This window comes from Anoplopoma fimbria, chromosome 12 (assembly GCF_027596085.1).
Source record: "Anoplopoma fimbria isolate UVic2021 breed Golden Eagle Sablefish chromosome 12, Afim_UVic_2022, whole genome shotgun sequence".
In the NCBI taxonomy this organism is placed as follows: Eukaryota; Metazoa; Chordata; class Actinopteri; order Perciformes; family Anoplopomatidae; genus Anoplopoma; species Anoplopoma fimbria.
This window is the reverse complement of record NC_072460.1, coordinates 7,852,635-7,869,589: the sequence shown is the minus strand read 5'-3', so window position 1 is coordinate 7,869,589 and position 16,955 is coordinate 7,852,635. Positions and strand designations below refer to the sequence as shown.

The 16,955-nt window shown below is 42.5% G+C and overlaps 1 protein-coding gene across 3 annotated transcripts in view; it reads left to right on the top strand.

Annotated features, from left to right (window-relative positions):
* Positions 1 to 16,955, top strand: part of prkcz (protein kinase C, zeta) — a 111,822-nt gene that overhangs the window by 141 nt on the left and 94,726 nt on the right. For all 3 annotated transcript variants that reach the window (XM_054609569.1, XM_054609572.1, XM_054609571.1), the window contains exons 2-4: positions 7,250 to 7,370; positions 8,477 to 8,567; positions 8,767 to 8,817. In XM_054609569.1, coding sequence (XP_054465544.1) covers positions 7,250 to 7,370; positions 8,477 to 8,567; positions 8,767 to 8,817 — 263 coding nt within the window. The remainder of the gene's footprint in view (positions 1 to 7,249; positions 7,371 to 8,476; positions 8,568 to 8,766; positions 8,818 to 16,955) is intronic.

Genomic DNA, 16,955 nt, shown 5'->3' with positions numbered 1-16,955 from the left:
CTGGTGTTTGGGTCAGTCAGTCAGTCAGTCAGTCAGTACATGGCTACCTGGCCGATGGTAAACTTACCTGGGCACAGGCAGGATAACGAGAATAAAAGTAATACAACTAGTTGAATGTTAAAAAACTAACTACTATTAAAGGTATCAATGCTGTTGTTACTATTAACATTTATTAAAAATGGCCATTTCACAGTTTTAATTGAGACCTTCTCTTGCGATGCCAATTGTGACGTAGAGTAGACCATTTGGGACTAGTCTACGTCATGAAATAACCACGCCCCCACAGCGCCCCACCTCATTTGGAAGTGTTGTGATGGATGGATGGATGCATTGGGTTATATTTGCATGATGTAATCCATATTTTCTTCAGCGAACATGATATAATTACACAGCTAATAAACCATACATAGCTTTAAGGGAATAAGTAAGCTGGGGCGTTAGTGAACGTTAGTTGCCAGATCTGACAATGGTGCTTTGCCAACAGAGAAAGATCTCGGGACAAGTAGAAATTAAAGTATCCCTTCAATTTGATGTTTCTCGAATTGTGACCAAGATATGAAGTTGGTGGGTGTAAACATTTACCGGCCAGTGTTCTCTGGTGGACAAGTGATGGAGACACTGTTTCCAAATGATGCATTCCTGTTCTGCAATTCCTCGCAATACAGATATAGCAGTGATAAGCCACTACTGGGCACATGTGACAACGCGTATAGTCCTGTTACTTAATAAAATAATAAAAAGATTAATTCAATATAGATATGATATTTTACTCCCTGTAGATCGATTAATTTACCAATCATTTTAGAACTGGTGAGTTGACATTGCCATGCCACTGAGTGCATGAATGAAATATGTTGTGGAATATCTTCTGGATCCAAGCTGGACTAACAGAGTCCACAGTATGCTGAGTCTGGTATACACCTGCATTTAACAATTCAGAGATCAGATAAGGTTAAATAATGATAAGCCATCTTGTTCATTTGATCAGTATTACAGTTAGCATGCTTAAAGGACCTTATAGCTCAAAATAAATCTGCGATGAGCTGTGCTCTTTAACATTTAGGGTTTTTAATACTTTTACATTTTTTTTCAATAGCAGAGAGGAGTTTTAAAGCATGCAGCAGTCTCTGGTTCTGAAAAGTGAAGCCAATGCTAGAGTACCTTAAACTTGCATTCTCTCTACTGACCATCAGGGGGCGACTCCTCTGGTTGTATAGAAGTCTATGAGAAAATGACTCTACTTCTCTCTTGATTTATTCCCTCAGTAAACATTGTAAACATGAGTTTATGGTCTCAATCTCTAGTTTCAAGTCTTCTTCAATACAGCATGATGTTCATTTAGTAAATGATGCTCCATTTAGAGTCAAATAGACCATAAAGCAGGGTATGCTTTAGGGCGGGGCTACACAGTGATTGACAGGTCGCTAACCCTTAACCCTTTCAGTATGTGTTTTTAGTTCATGAAAGTTATTTGTTACACTTCGGTCCCCTGAAAATGTCTTATGCAGCTTTCTGTTGTACTTAGCTCCACCCTCCAGTGTTTCATCTGGTTCCACAAAAACAAGATAGCGACGGCCAAAATCCAGATTTTGAGGCTTCTGGACAGTAGAGCGGGCCACATAAACTAAGTCTTAGTCCTGAATCTGGAATGTTTTACTTTATAGTACACATCTCTTTATTGTCTTCACGTCGCTGCGTCTCAGGTTGCAGTTAACTGGACTTACTCAGAACTCAGAATTGGGTCAAAAATGCTTTTCAGCTCTGAGCTCGGTAATACCCTCAGATGTATTTTAGAGGGGTGTGTGTGTATGCGCGGGCTGAAGGGTAACGTGGCCCCATTAAACTCCCAACTAATCCAGTCAGTTTTTATACAATCTTGAATGATTCGGTATGTTGAATATGCATTCAAGTCCTTTTTACCATTCATGTCAGACGGTTTGTCACAGGTTGCTGTTCAGACAGTGCAGGTCAAGTGGTGTAACTTTAAGATTTATTTTCTTTACTTGGTCACTGTATGAAAAGTTCATACAACTACTTTCAACATTTTCAAATGTTTTGTGATTGGGAGGAAGGGCTGATACATTAACTGAGTTTCAGTAGCAAAACCAAAACAATACTTTTTCAGTCTTACTTGGAGGAATGTACAGTGTATTATCTTTTCTTTTTAACAAAAGGAGACAAACCTCACAAATGTCAAATGTTGTCTAAATACAAGGAGCCTTAAAGGAACCTCTAGAACTTTAATAAAGTTAAATCAGAAAGAATCTGATCTAAGAATAAGTAAACAAGACCTTGGTTCTGAACAGACATTCATTGCTGCAGTTTTGATCCTTTGAGCTACAGACACATGCCAGTGGTTCCGGAAAGTAAAGCTGGACTGAGATTTAATCCCCGCTTTATTGAGAAAAGAGTACTTATGACTGAGAGGACTAGAAGTTGCCATCAATATCTGCTAGAGTTATGGTGTTGTCATATTTTCTGGTATCTTATTGCAGTGTCAGACTCACTTTTTAAACACAGGTTGGGACCAGATAACCTACCAAAAAGATTATTTTAGGTTCTTTTCCAATTTTCCCCTTAAAGACTGGTACGTATGCACTGACACAAACACGCGTTTATGTGTATTTTTATCTAACAGATTGGTTCAAATAGATTTTCACACGTATTTATGTCTCCACTTTTACAAAAAATCCCATGTGTTTCACAAGGCAGAGTAAAAAAGTTCCTCTTGTTACAAACAGCTCAGTATGTTCCCACTAATAGAGAGTGAACAGAACAATGGAGAGAAATTCACAGACAGCTGCTGGCCAAACATTGGCCAGAAATAAAGATATCAGAGTAGGATAAAGACTTAAGTGTTTCCACACAACAGAGTGTTTTCTCTGATTAGGTTTTTGTTAGTTGTCTCTGTGGTTCAGGCTACAGAAGGCGTCTCCAAGACCCCATTCTGCTGTGATGACTCACACACAGACTCACAAGGTGAAACAGCCTCACACTGTCGCGGATGTTAACAAGAGATTGCCAAGAAACCATTATTATGAAGGAATTGTGTCTAGTTTTCTGTGTACTATTGGAAGTGGAGCTTACCACCAATCCCTACAGTGTATTGTTGAAAACTCGAGCCACAAAGGACACCCTCGCTGGTATGAAACCAGTGGTCTTCTTTAACGTTATACTTATTGCACAGATTTTGAGCTAGAGGTGACAGAGCATTTTTGATTGGAGGGAACAAAGCTCAACATGTTGATTAGGTAGCTTTATGTTCTTGACTGTGGCCAATCCCTCAGTGTGCTGAGCCCTCTTGAGATTCAAGAACAAACAGTGCAAGGGTCAGTCCTAGTGACTCAGAGACTTTTCCACATGCATTGGGCTTCAAAAGGTTTGGTTTTTAAAACCAGTAGAGCAGAAAGATTTCTTAACATATTTCCGAGAATGACAGAGAAAACATGAAGTAGAAGACCCTTATACAGCATATATCTTTAATTATATCAAAATGTTGCTTAAGCTTCATTAAAGTTTAGGTTAGTGTAGTGTTAATTATATATCAAGAAGTACAAGAAGATGAGTATGTGATCAAAAATCAAAGTAAATATATGATAGCATTAACCATATGAATACAGACATCATGTTCAGAACATCAGAGTTTACTCAACCAGAGTCCAAAATCCAAACACTGGATGAATGTGATTTATATATTAACAAACCTCGATGTAGGCATAACCCGACTGTGTGTGTGTGTGTGTGTGTGTGTGTGTGTGTGTGTGTGTGTGTGTGTGTGTGTGTGTGTGTGTGTGTGTGTGTGTGTGTGTGTGTGTGTGTGTGTGTGTGTGTGTGTGTGTGTGTGTGTGTGAGAGACACATCGTTCCACATTGACTAGTGTGGGTTTTGACTGTGTGAAGCAATGCCTGCTGGGAAGCAAGCTGTCTTTGCTCCACCTTGTCAGAGTCCAACTAACACTCGCCATAAACAGCCTCACACACACACACACACACACACACACACACACACACACACACACACACACACACACACACACACACACACACACACACACACACACACACACACTCCTGTCAGACACTCTAACTGGGGCCCAGTCCCAGTGGCTCCTGCCCATGTTTTAGGTGGGGATATTTGTTGACAGTACAAAGCACACACAGGTATCTGGCTGTTTGGCCCGGTCTCCAATTAAAAAAAAAAAACCAAAACAGATTTTCAGCAGCTGTGTGAAAAAACACTGCAGCTCATACAGTATCATTCTCAGCCAGCAGCAGAGCAGTGAGGGCTGTTGTGGAAACTAAACACGCACACCCTTATTTCAAAAGGTCATCCACTGATTACAAGGTTAACAAGTGACAGGGTTATCTATTGTCATTGTACAACAGGGAGGCAGTTTGTAGACCCATTTTGCGACATAAAAAAAAAAAAGAATATATATATATACAGTACCAGTCAAAAGTTTGGACACACCTTCTCATTCAACTACTTTGAAGAATCTAAAATATAAAACATATTCTGGTTTGTTGAGCATTTGTTTGTTTACCACATAATTCCATATGTGTTCCTTCATAGTTTGGATGTCTTCAATATTAATCTACAATGTAGAAAAAAAGAAAAAAAAGAAAATCCATTGAATGAGAAGGTGTGTCCAAACTTTTGACTGGTACTGTATGTTATATGGTGGAGGTTGGAGGTTGGAGGATGAGTCGATGAGTCAGAAGAAGAAGCTGCTCTTAAGTCTGGTGGTTCAGCAGCTGTATGTTCTGTATCTCTTCCAGACTGCAGCAGGTGAACAGGTTGTGTCTGGGTGGGTTTTGTCTTTAATTATCCTTACAGCTCTTCTCAGGCTCCTCTTCTCACCAATATCACTGATGCTCAATATAATAGGTTCCAATGATATTCTTCTTTTAATCACGCTAATCATTCTAAGCCGTACAGGTCCCATACCAGTTTGTAATGATAGCAGTCAGGTTGCTTCTCTATTGCTCCTCTGTAAAAGTTAACAAGAACTTGGGACGGGAATTCAGCCTTCTTAAGTTTCCTTGAGAAATACAGCCATTTTTACCAGGATGGAGATGTGTGATGACCATGTCAGATTGTTTGTGATGCTGATTCCCAGCAACTTAAAGCTGCTAACCTGCTCCACCTTAGCTCAATTGAAGTTGACAGTGTCTTTGCCTCCTTTTTTTCTAAAAATCAACAATCAGCTCCTTGGTTTAACTGACGTTGAGCAGTAGATGTTCTCTGAGCTCCATTTGATGCTTCTTCCTGGGTGGTGACATCTCTGAACATGTGCCAGTCTGTTAATTATAGCTCCCAGGGTGTTTGTGTAAACATGGTCAGATGTACTGTTTTCTCTGGTGGAGATGTGGACATGCTAGAATTCAGGTTAAACTGATCTTCAGTTTGGTTGATTAAAATCACCAGCTTTAATAACAATACCATACATTTATTGACAATTCCTGTAGTGTAATTTTTTGAATTTGCATTGGGAGGAATGTGAAAAGCAGCAACAAAAACACTGGCTGATAATATGGCCGGCAACTTAGCATCAACTTTGTAAATACACAGTTTGGGGTTGATCATTTCAAGATCCGCTGCTCTGAATCCAATCCTTTTATTTTCTTTTCCAATCTGAATGAGTATATGTTGTCATAAATCTATGGAAGCTAATGGCCGAAGCATCTGCAGGTGCCGCTGTTCTCCTGGTATTTAAACATCAGTAACTTTGTATTTTCTGTTTCATTTTCGCATAAAAAAAAATCATTTATGGCCATTAAGTCAACCAACGTATGTCCCAACTGTCTAATTTACAGCTTCAGTATTCAAAGTATTGCAATGTGTCTTTAGCTTCTCTACTGTGACATCATTCATAGTGAAAAAGGATATTTGAGCAGCGTGTGGAGCCACAGCTTGGCGGAATGATGGCCCTAACAGCTAACATTAACGGAGGTTGCATTGCGTTACGTTATGATGCTTTTATGCTCCATTCAGTAAAAATGAGTATCGGGTGAAGGTTAATTATAACGTTATCATGATGTGCTCAGATGTAATCTTGTAAAATGTCGTTTTTGGCAAGAAACTTGAATTAATGTTTGAGATGTTTTCACAGTTATATGAAATAGATAGGAATCATGAGCTGTTCACTTCCTAACACTTGCTCTAACCACGTTTTAATATTCTATGAAAACTACTAATGCAATGATTTTAATCAAGTTAAAATTTGAATAAGAATAATTTATTTTCTAATCATTTGATTGTGTGTTTTTATGCAAATAGTCACTGCGGTTGACAATGACAGAATATAAATATGTGGCAGTCAATGTTGATACTGTGGTAGGCCGCCACAAACATATAAAAAATATATAATATATATATATATATATATAAAAAAAAAAGTATTTCTCATACATTAGTTTTTTTTTTTTATCATGCATGCTTGATAGTTTTTATCCAGATTGTTAGAAGGGTCTCTGATGATTTGGGTATTTCATTCACAGCAGAAGTAACTATGGTTAAAGAGATTTTGGGGTATATATCTTTCAGAAACAGTTGATAGCTTTATGACTTAAATGTAAATGATAATGCTGTAAATTAGAGGCATAAACTGGGACTGCTAAATAAAGGCTTTCTGTGTAGTATCCAGAGAAACAGAAACATTATACAAATTAACAATGAAATGTGGATCTTGTGTTACTTACTGTCTTCATCCACTATTTCCAAGGTGAAGAATAGACTTTCATGTTCATTAAACATCTGAGTAGTACCCCTTATGGCTAGTAAACTGATCCTCAGTTCCAAAATCTGTAGAACAATTTCAGGTGACACCATTCAACACCTGCATACTCTATTCTGAGTGTGCCAGTTAACATCGGTGCACGCTGGTAAACAGCTGAGACTGACCTGAGCCAACACATACAGCAGACATGATCAGTGAGCCCTTAACTCTGTTGCCAACCCAGCTGACATCTTCCTCCATCCTTCAGAACCCGTTTGCACGTCCAAGTACTGTGAATTTTTTGCCAGATAGATAAGTGCACTCTGAACTCAATAATAGTGAGTGGTTTCCTTATTTTCTCTTGGAACCCCCCTAGGGATCTCTTGATCTCTGGTCCACTTCCACAAAGTGACTCAATGTTGACATTTTCTCTGTCTGTCTGTGTGTGTGTGTGTGTGTGTGTGTGTGTGTGTGTGTGTGTGTGTGTGTGTGTGTGTGTGTGTGTGTGCGTGTGCGTGCGTGTGCATCTAGGGACATGCTGATCGCAGACTTGGCAGCCACGGTAACCTTTGTGGAGTTGCGCAAGGAGGTGAGAGCGTTGTGCAGCGTTGCCAAGCAGCAGCCCATCACACTCAAGTGGATCGATGATGAAGGTGGGTGTGCCTCACGGCAGGGTGTCTGTTAGAAAGACTTGGTAATGCTCCTTAGTAATTGGTTCTAAGCATCTGTTTTTTTTTTTTTTTTTTGTATCTTTGAGATGTTTTAAACTTGCAATGTGTTATCCAAATACCAACTCAGTGTGTATGTTGTGTAGGTAATGTTAGCAAGTATGTGTGTTAGAGCGAGAGACAGAGAGACATAGACAGACATATATAGAGAGAGAGCGAGAGACATAGACACAGAGAGAGAGGGAGGGAGAGAGCGATACAGAGAGATAGAGAGACAGAGAGGTTCAAGCAGACACAGACAGATAGAAATAGTCATAGAGAGAGAGAGAGAGACATAGACACAGAGAGAGAGGGAGGGAGAGAGCGATACAGAGAGACAGAGAGGTTCAAACAGAAACAGAGAGATAGAAATAGAGACATAGAGAGAGAGAGAGTGTGTGTGTGTGTGTGTGTGAGAGAGAGAGAGAGAGACTTTTTCTTATCTATAAATCATGGGAAAAGAGAATCAGTGCGTAAATGATTGTTCCTGACCATCTTTACTGCCATTTCCAAATCACCTCATATTATCTTGAACAAGTAAACCAGACATTAAGAAAAGATACACGTTTGGTAAATCACAACTTTGTGTAATGCATATGTTATTGAATAAATTACAAATGTTAAATGCTTGATACATTGAGACCATATAGACCATATAAATACATTTAGTAGAAGTTAACGGAGTATCTCATTCTCTTCATTTCCTCTCACCAGTTAAACAAGCAGAATGTACACTAGTCTTTCATATCAGATATTCCATGTTATGAGTATCAGAACTACAGGAACATTTAATCTCCCTCGTGTTGCTCAAAGGTGTACTGCAGATAGAAATGTTAAATAATAGACTACGTAGGAAACTCCGGAATGAATAATAGAATCCGATTATTATTTGTACAGTTATGTATATGTATTCAGTTAGTGTGTGTGTGTGTGTGTGTGTGTGTGTGTGTGTGTGTGTGTGTGTGTGTGTGTGTGTGTGTGTGTGTGTGTGTGTGTGTGTGTGTGTGTGTGTGTGTGTGTGTGTGTGTGTGTGTGTGTTGTGTGTGTGTGTGGGGACCCTTGCACCATCTCGTCTCAGATGGAGCTGGAGGAGGCATTTCGTATTTATAATCGAACCAGGAGGTCTGGTCTACTGCTGCACGGTGAGTTAGCTCCTACCTTCAATTAAAGTTTATGAAAATGAATATAACTTAACTTTTTGCAATAATGGGGTGTTCATCATCTTTATTGCATATGGTTGAGGGTTAGGGCATATTGCATATTGTTCTCACACCTCTGCTTGGCGACAGGAGCAGAAAAACAACAGATTGAAATCCCCTTTCATTTTTCTGTATTCTGCAGTCTTCCCCAGCATCCCGGAGAGGCCCGGCATGCCCTGCCCTGGAGAAGACAGTGAGTAAAACCCCTCTCTGCTTCCACACTCGATCCCCCTCGGGGACACCTAATGGCGCTGTTAAACTAGGTTAAGCATCCCCGTACCTGGCACCTGGCTGGGGTGTAAGTGGAGGTGGATGAGGGCTCTCTAGAAGACTCATATGTCTCAGCACCATGTCAGCCATGATTCAGAGTGAACCCGGATACAGAGTTACAGTCAGATCATGAGGTTTTGTAGCCAGAGGTGGATTCCAGCCAAGAGAAGTCGGTGAAATTGAGAGTTAGGATTTCCAGCTGGTAAAACGGAGGGTAAACACTCCAGCATTGAAGACAGTCTCGCTCAAATCGAGACACACAATTTCTCTTCTGTGCTTCAGTGCTTTAACCCCCAGGCCAGGGACATACCAAATTTAACCAATGCTTTCGCTGGATAATCAGCTTGTCAAACTATTTATCCATCCAAGCACAATGGACAAGAGGCTAGCAACATGCGGAGCAGACCACCAGTCCATCACAGTGATAATGCATATACAGCCTGTTTCCAGCACAGTTTCTGAAAAACGCCTCAAGATTGTTCTTTAACTTTTACATTGCTGTGTAAATGTGTCACTGTAGCCACTGCTGCTCTGCCCTGCCTCTCTCTCATGTACTCCCATGTCGTTGGCTGCTCTCCTTCCCTGTCTATTTGCTGTGACAGCATGTTTCAGCAGCTTGTGGACGCAACCCATGAGAGTGGCTGTGTGTGTGTGTGTGTGTGTGTGTGTGTGTGTGTCTGATGGGATGAGCCCTGTGTGTTTGTGCTGAGGCAGACTACTGGTTTACCCTGTGAAGAGCAGAGTGTCATTCTGTAGGTAGGTGATGAAGGATACACGCACTGTTCAGTCTCTCTGTCTCAAACAGCTGGGCTCTATGTGTTGGGTTGTGAATGATAAGTACTGTACTGTAATAGTAGAAACTGGGGCTTCCTGCTGTGTTTTCTTGTTTGCTTGGTGTTGATAAACACAAGGAGGGAAAGATAGAGCTTATTTTTTAGACAGGAGGAGAGGGGACGAGAGAATGAGAATGAGTGGAGGAGGGAGAGGGAGTGTCTGTTTTTCAAGGCTGACTGTACTGATATCTTCTGATAAACTAGGCAATAACTAATGCTTTGTGGACATATTGAAACATAAACGGGTCAGTTTATCCAAATCACAAAAAACTGTTGACATCATAACTTGTAATCCAGATTGTTTTGCTTTTCATTGGTGTGCTTTTCAATCCTCCGCCACTGCGATTTGCTACCACCACATTACAATGTTTTTTGGTTAAATATAACCTTATGTGATGGTTTGTCATTTCTAAAAAATGACAAACCATCACGACCCAATTCTCAACAGGCCATATCTATCAAAAAGCAAACGTGTGTCAAACTGAAGATTACTGAACATTTTCCTTCCATTTCCACATCACCGTATGTGAACTTGAACAGGTAGCCAGCTATTTAGAAGACATATATGTTTGATAAGATAAGATAAGATAAGATAAGCAGCGGGGAAATTTACAGGATTACAGCAGTATAGATTATAGTGCAAACAAGAGACATAGTGAAAAAAAACAGATCAAAACAGGTATTATAAATAAGTAAATAAGTAATAAAACAGTAAAGAATATTAAATAAGTAAAAAAAATCCACAATAACTAACATATTATATATACAGACAAAACAAATAAATACATTTAGTAGAAGTTACCAAACTATCTCATTCATCAGCAATTAACGCAATTAGAAGTGACACGAGAGGGTGGAGCTAAGTACAACCAAGCGCTGAATAAGACATTTTTAAGCGGCTGAAATGTTACAACTGACTTTCAGACATCCACACTAATACGTTTTAGTTTTTAAACAGGGTTTTAAAAGCACTGCTGATGCTGCGCCGAACCGCCTGTCCATCTCCCGTTCCATTTTATCCTCACTCGTGAATAAGATCCCAAGATACTCCCTCGCTTGGGACAGTGACTCCCTCCCAACCCAAAGGGGGCAATCCACCGTTTTCCGGCAGAGAACCATGGCCTCAGACTTGGAGGTACTGACCCTCATCCCGACCACTTCACACTCGGCTGCAAACCGCCCCAGTGCGTGCTGAAGGTCACGTTCTGAAGGTCACATTCTGAAGGTCACGTTCTGAAGGTCACGTTCTGAAGGTCAGTTCTGAAGGTCGAGTTCTGAAGGTCGAGTTCTGAAGGTCGAGTTCTGAAGGTCACGTTCTGAATTTCACGTTCTGAAGGAGCCAACAGAACCACATCATCCGCAAAAAGCAGGGATGCGATTCTGAGGTCCCCAAACTGGACACACTCCTCCTCCCGGCTGCGCCTTGAAATCCTGTCCATGAAAATCCCAAACAGGATTGGTGAAAAGGGACAGCCCTGGCAGAGGCCAACACGCACTGGGAACAAGGTTGACTTTGTGCCGAGTATCCGGACACACCTCTCACTTTGGTCATACAAGGACCGAATGGCTTGTAGCAACGAACCAGGTACACCATATTCCCGCAGTACCCCCCACAGGACTCCCCGAGGGACGTGGTCGAAGGCCTTCTCCAAGTCCACAAAACCCATGTAGACTGGATGAGCAAACTCCCATGCTCCCTCCAACAGACCTGCAAGGGTAAAGAGCTGGTCCACTGTTCCACGGCCAGGATGGAATCCGCATTGCTCCTCCTGAATCTGAGGTTCGACAGTCGGCCGGAGCCTCCTTTCCAGCACCCTGGAATAGACTTTCCCGGGGAGGCTGAACAGTGTGATACCCCTATAATTGGAGCACACTCTCCGGTCCCCCTTTTTGAAAATGGGAACCACCACCCCGGTCTGCCACTCCACAGGCACTGTACCCGACCTCCACGCGACAGCCCAACAGCCCAACAATGTCCAGAGCCTTTAGCATCTCTGGTTGAATCTCATCCACTCCTGGCGCCTTGCCACTGAAGAGCTTTTTGATTACCTCAACAACCCTGCTTCCCCTTTCTGAGTTTTACCACGGTTTGCCAGAACTTCCTTGAGGCCAGTCGAAAGTCCTTCTCCATGGCCTCCCCGAACTCCTCACACACCCGGGTTTTTGCCTCGGCAACTGCTGCGGCTGCAGCCCTTCTGGCCAACCGGTACCTGCCAGCTGATTCAGGATACCCCTTGGCCAGCCAAGCCCGAAAGGCCTCCTTCTTCAGCTTGACGGCCTCCTTCACCGCTGGTGTCCACCAGCAGGTTTTCAGATTGCCGCCACGACAGGCACCGATCACCTTCCAACCACAACTCCTAGCAGCAGCTTCCACAATGGAGGATCTGAACATGGCCCACTTGGATTCCATGTCCCCAGCCTCCCCCGGGATGCACAATAAATTCTTCCGGAGGTGGGAGTTGAAGACCTCGCGGACAGGGTCCTCAGCCAGACGTTCCCAGTTCACCCTCACCACACGCTTGGGTTTACCGGGTCTGTCCGGCAGCCTCCCCCGCCACCTGATCCAACTCCCCACCAGGTGGTGATCCGTGACAGTTCTGCTCCTCTCTTCACCCGAGTGTCCAAGACATACGGCCGCAGGTCTGATGACACAACTACAAAGTCGATCATAGACCTTTGGCTTAGGGTGTTCTGGTACCAAGTGCACTTATGAACCACCCTATGCTCAAACATGGTGTTTTTTATGGACAGTCCATGACTAGCACAGAAGTCTAACATATATAAGAAGAGGACGTTGTCCATTGGTTTGTGGACTGCTGTTTTGAAGCAGTTTGGCACAGCCATCACCATCTTTTTTTGCAACCAGTGAACGGAAGTGATGATATTTGGGCTGATGTGAGGAAGTATACGGCAGTAGTGGTAGCCAGCTGTCAATCACAAGGTAGCCCCGCCCTAAAGCATACCCTGCTTTATGGTCTATTTGACTCTAAATGAACATCATGCTGTATTGAAGAAGAATTGAAACTAGAGATTGAGACCATAAACTCAGGTTTACAATGTTTACTGGGGGAATAAATCAAGAGAGAAGTAGAGTCATTTTCTCATAGACTTCTATACGACCAGAGGAGTCGCCCCCTGATGGACATTAGAAATAATACAGGTTTAAGACACTTCCACATTGGCTTCACTTTTCAGAAGCAGAGGTTGCTACCTGGAAAAACGCACAGAATAAAAAATGGCAGACTTCCTGTTGGGCTGAGTTACTGAAAGCCAATGTGAAATATGAAAGCAATGGTTGTATCAAATTCAGCTCTATCCCGACCAAGGCTTGCTACGCGTTTGGGGCGCTACGAAGCTTGAAAAATGTGCAGTAACACAATTACTGTCCATTTTTGCAATTTTCTTGCAAGGTTCTTATGTGTGCGCTAAGTTTCGTATGTTGAAGAGGATACCAAGGGTGTCAAAAATGCGTTTGAAGGCTAAAAGTAATTAGAGGCGCTTTAGAGTCGATGTGCCACGCCCAAGCCCAATGGCAATATCAAATCAAAAATATGAACTAGTTGAAAATACATTTCTTAGCACCTTAAAGGCATCAAACTTGTGAGGAAAGTTACAATTAACGCAACAATCCATAATGGCTGAACTCCTGTTGGGCAAACGCTTCATTTTAAAAAGAAATGACCTGTGGTGCAAGACCCCTATTCAGGCCTTTATAGTCACAATTCATTTTCTATTCTATTACCAAAATGCAATATTTTTTATCATTGATTCTTTTTAATGTCAACTGCTTGAAAAATAAAGATGTCCTTAAATGCCTGATCAAATGGTAGAGTTGACAACTATGGACAAGGCTCCGCTTGAAAGCAGCTTGCTTATCACATTTCTTTTTTCAAGCCTTGAAGTGTAAGTGTGTGTGTTTGTGTGAGTGAACAGACCCCCCTCTGTGTGGAGAGAGAGAGAACGATGGAGGGTGGGAGGTTTTCAAATCCTGGATGATGCGCTCAGCACATGCCTTGCACCGGATTCTCCGGCAGAGCCCCCAGTACCCCCCCCCCAAAACCATCACCACCCCCGACCACCAAGCACCGCTCATCCACCCCACAGCCCCACCCTCCCCTTCCCCCTCCCACTGCCACACGCTTTCCCAGCATCCCCCTCTCTTTCTCTCAGCTGTGTGGCACCGCTGTCTCTCCTGGGAGGAGCCTACAGTGCTGCTGCATCACACAAGGCACAGAGGCGGGCGAGGGACACAGTGGGAAAGTGAGAGAGAGGGAGAGAGAGAGAGGGGGAGCATTGTACTGTGCAGATATCAGCTCTTAATATACAAGGCAGGCACTGCATTTTTTTTTCTTTGCTCTTCTATTTTTGTCTCGGCAAAAAAACCCATTGAGACGACTTCATCGAGGATTACAAGAAGACGGGAGGAACAGACAGAGAGAGAATGAAACAGCCTTGAGGAAAGCAAGGCGACTCCATCAGCTGTGAGGAGAGAGAGAGAGGGAGAGAGAGGAAATAATTAAATAAAAGCCAGGGAGGAGAGAGAAAGAGGGAGGCATCGTCAGAGAGAGGAAGAGGAGGGGATGTAGCAGTGTGTCTCCTTGCCGGCTCACCACACACACATACACACACACAAACAAATGCACACTTAGCCTGGATAATGTGCTGAAAGAGGGGGAGAGAAAAGGAACAGGGCAAACCGGTGAGCTATCTACCTCTGCTTTATTCCATCCATCCATCTATCCTTCCATCCATCCATCCATCTTTTCATCAATCTGTCTGTGTTTCCACGCTAAAGCCGGAGACAATGGATTTGGACGAGCGTGTCCTGGCCTGGACTAGATGTTTGTGCGTGTGCGTGTGGGAGAGATCTATCTCCCGTCATGATCAGAATGTGTGATCAATCCACGTCGTGTCATGCGTTGCAGGCAGGTATTGTGTGCCAGCATCTCGCTAGCAGCGCTAGCGTGGCTAGTGCCCGCTCCTGGCTGGCTTCCCTCACTGTATCGTAGCCCTGGAAAGGCTGTCTGCTTGGCAGTCCACTCAGAGGCTGCACCTGCTAACCAGTGAGGCTGGCTGTTGGGGTGCAGATCTGTGTGTAAAGCTTGCATTGTTACAGCGGTGTGTGATTTAAGCATTCTATCAGGCTGGTGCCTGCTGTATTGAGTGACATCCTCCTCTCACATAATGCATATGATGTTGGTTGATTGCACATTAGAACACGTTGCACAGTTTGTATTGGAATCCTTCAACCTAAATTGACTCTAATGGTCCAATGCTATTCTCAGAAGCCAATCCATCCTGACAAGAAAGCATTTCTGTGAGAGACCTTTCTTATTTTCCAGAAAGGTTTGTACTATGACTATGGTTTTATGACCGGGAATTGTGACAAAATATTGTTTTAATCAAAAATGACAATGTTAAGATTGACCTTCAGAAACCTCTTGATGCAAACTAAATTGTACATTCAGCAGACAAACCAGTATGTCTTTCCATATCTGTCAGTCAGGATATATATTATTATATATCTATGTGTATGTGGAGGGTTTCCAGAAGAATGCTTACCTGCTAGCGGGGCTCATTGCTACAGAGGAGAGACTCAAAGAACAAAGTGTACAAGTAAACTAACCTAAGTGTTATTTCCTCTCTTTTTTCCTCCTCGCCATCTAAGAGAGAGAAAAGGAGGTCTGGGACAGTCGTGTTTGTATTTTGTTTTCAATCTTATGCCCCTAAATCAAATTACTTTTCCTGGTTTGTACCACTCACCCTGTGAAAAACATCTGTATAATGTGTAGTGTGTTTGTGGTTCTGGAGGAGCTTTGGTAAAATGGGAGAAAATAAGCCTTAATTCATATTGGGCTCGGGAACAACACATTTTTATAAATGAAGTTTGTAGAACCTGGTTGTTTACCAGGCAGAGAGGGACACTGTGAAGTTGCATTATGGGAAATGGATTCAGTGTTTTTGGAGTTTGACCCGTACTAGGGAGAAAGAGTCGGTACCTGCTGCATCAATTTTGACCACTCTTTCTTTCAATTCTTCCACCTTTATGGAAGTCTTATACTAAATTGCAATGTTTCTTAGTAGCTTTCAGTGTGATAACCCCCTCTCTGTGAAGGGGGACTGAAGCTTTATTTGGGAAGTGGGTGTGACATAAACATAAATGTTTGTTGAAATATGTTGAAATATTTCAAATTACTTTGAAATATTCCAAATTTTTCATACATCCTGGGTATAATTCAACTTCTTAAGGCAGCGATCCAGTTTGTATCATCTGCTTTCCAACATCCAGCATCAACATCGATGTTTCATAATCATAGTTTTCGTTTGTTTTGCAAGAACCAATCGGTAACTGAAGGTGTATCAGTCCTGCCGACAACATTTTCAGTCGACACAGAAGCTACTAGAGTGTTTTCCAACAGCGGTTAGCTCAACGTTTTTCATATTGACTTAAGAAATATGACAATATAAGAGTTGATGTGTCTGTAGGTCTCACAATAACCTCACGCTGCTGGCCGCTTCCATCTCCTCCACGCTCGTTAGCATGTGCCGTTGTTACCCTTTGAAAGAATCTAAGATGGACGTAGTGATTCAGGGTTTTATGAAAAAAGTTATTTGATGAGACAATTTAAAAACCAGACTGAGTGCTCATCCTTCACGACTCTCCCTTGATTCATGGTATAGGTGACACTGTGTGTTGCTGGTGGTAATGGCTCGGCCCCCTTTATGCTTTGAAGGATTTTTTCTTTTTTTTCCTAAAGTGACAAGGCACTTAAACATTCCTCTGTCCTTGGCTTGCCCTGTGCAGCGCTGGTAGGTGATTACAGAGCTGGAGTATTACATCTCAGAGGATATATATGGTTTGGGGGCATTAGGGGCTGTTTGGAGCTGTAGCGGCCGTACTCTGAGCAATCTGAGTCATCCTGTGTATTGATCCCCACGCTGTTCCCAACTATTTATGAGCCTGTGTGGGACTGTAGCTGTGTGTGGGGACTGGTTTGGAGATACCTTCCTGTGTGTACATTTTGCTGACTGGGCACTGACCTATTAATAGCGGTCTATGGATAATGCTGGGTCGAACAGCTCAGTCTGCAATGCAGTCCATGATGATACGTCCGCTCCCATTTCCTCTTGTTGATGTGTATCACTGCATATCAGCAGTCACGGCTCTCTTCTAGGTTTTTTCTTCTGTAGGGCCCACTGGGACTGCATTATGGAGCTCCAGTCAGCC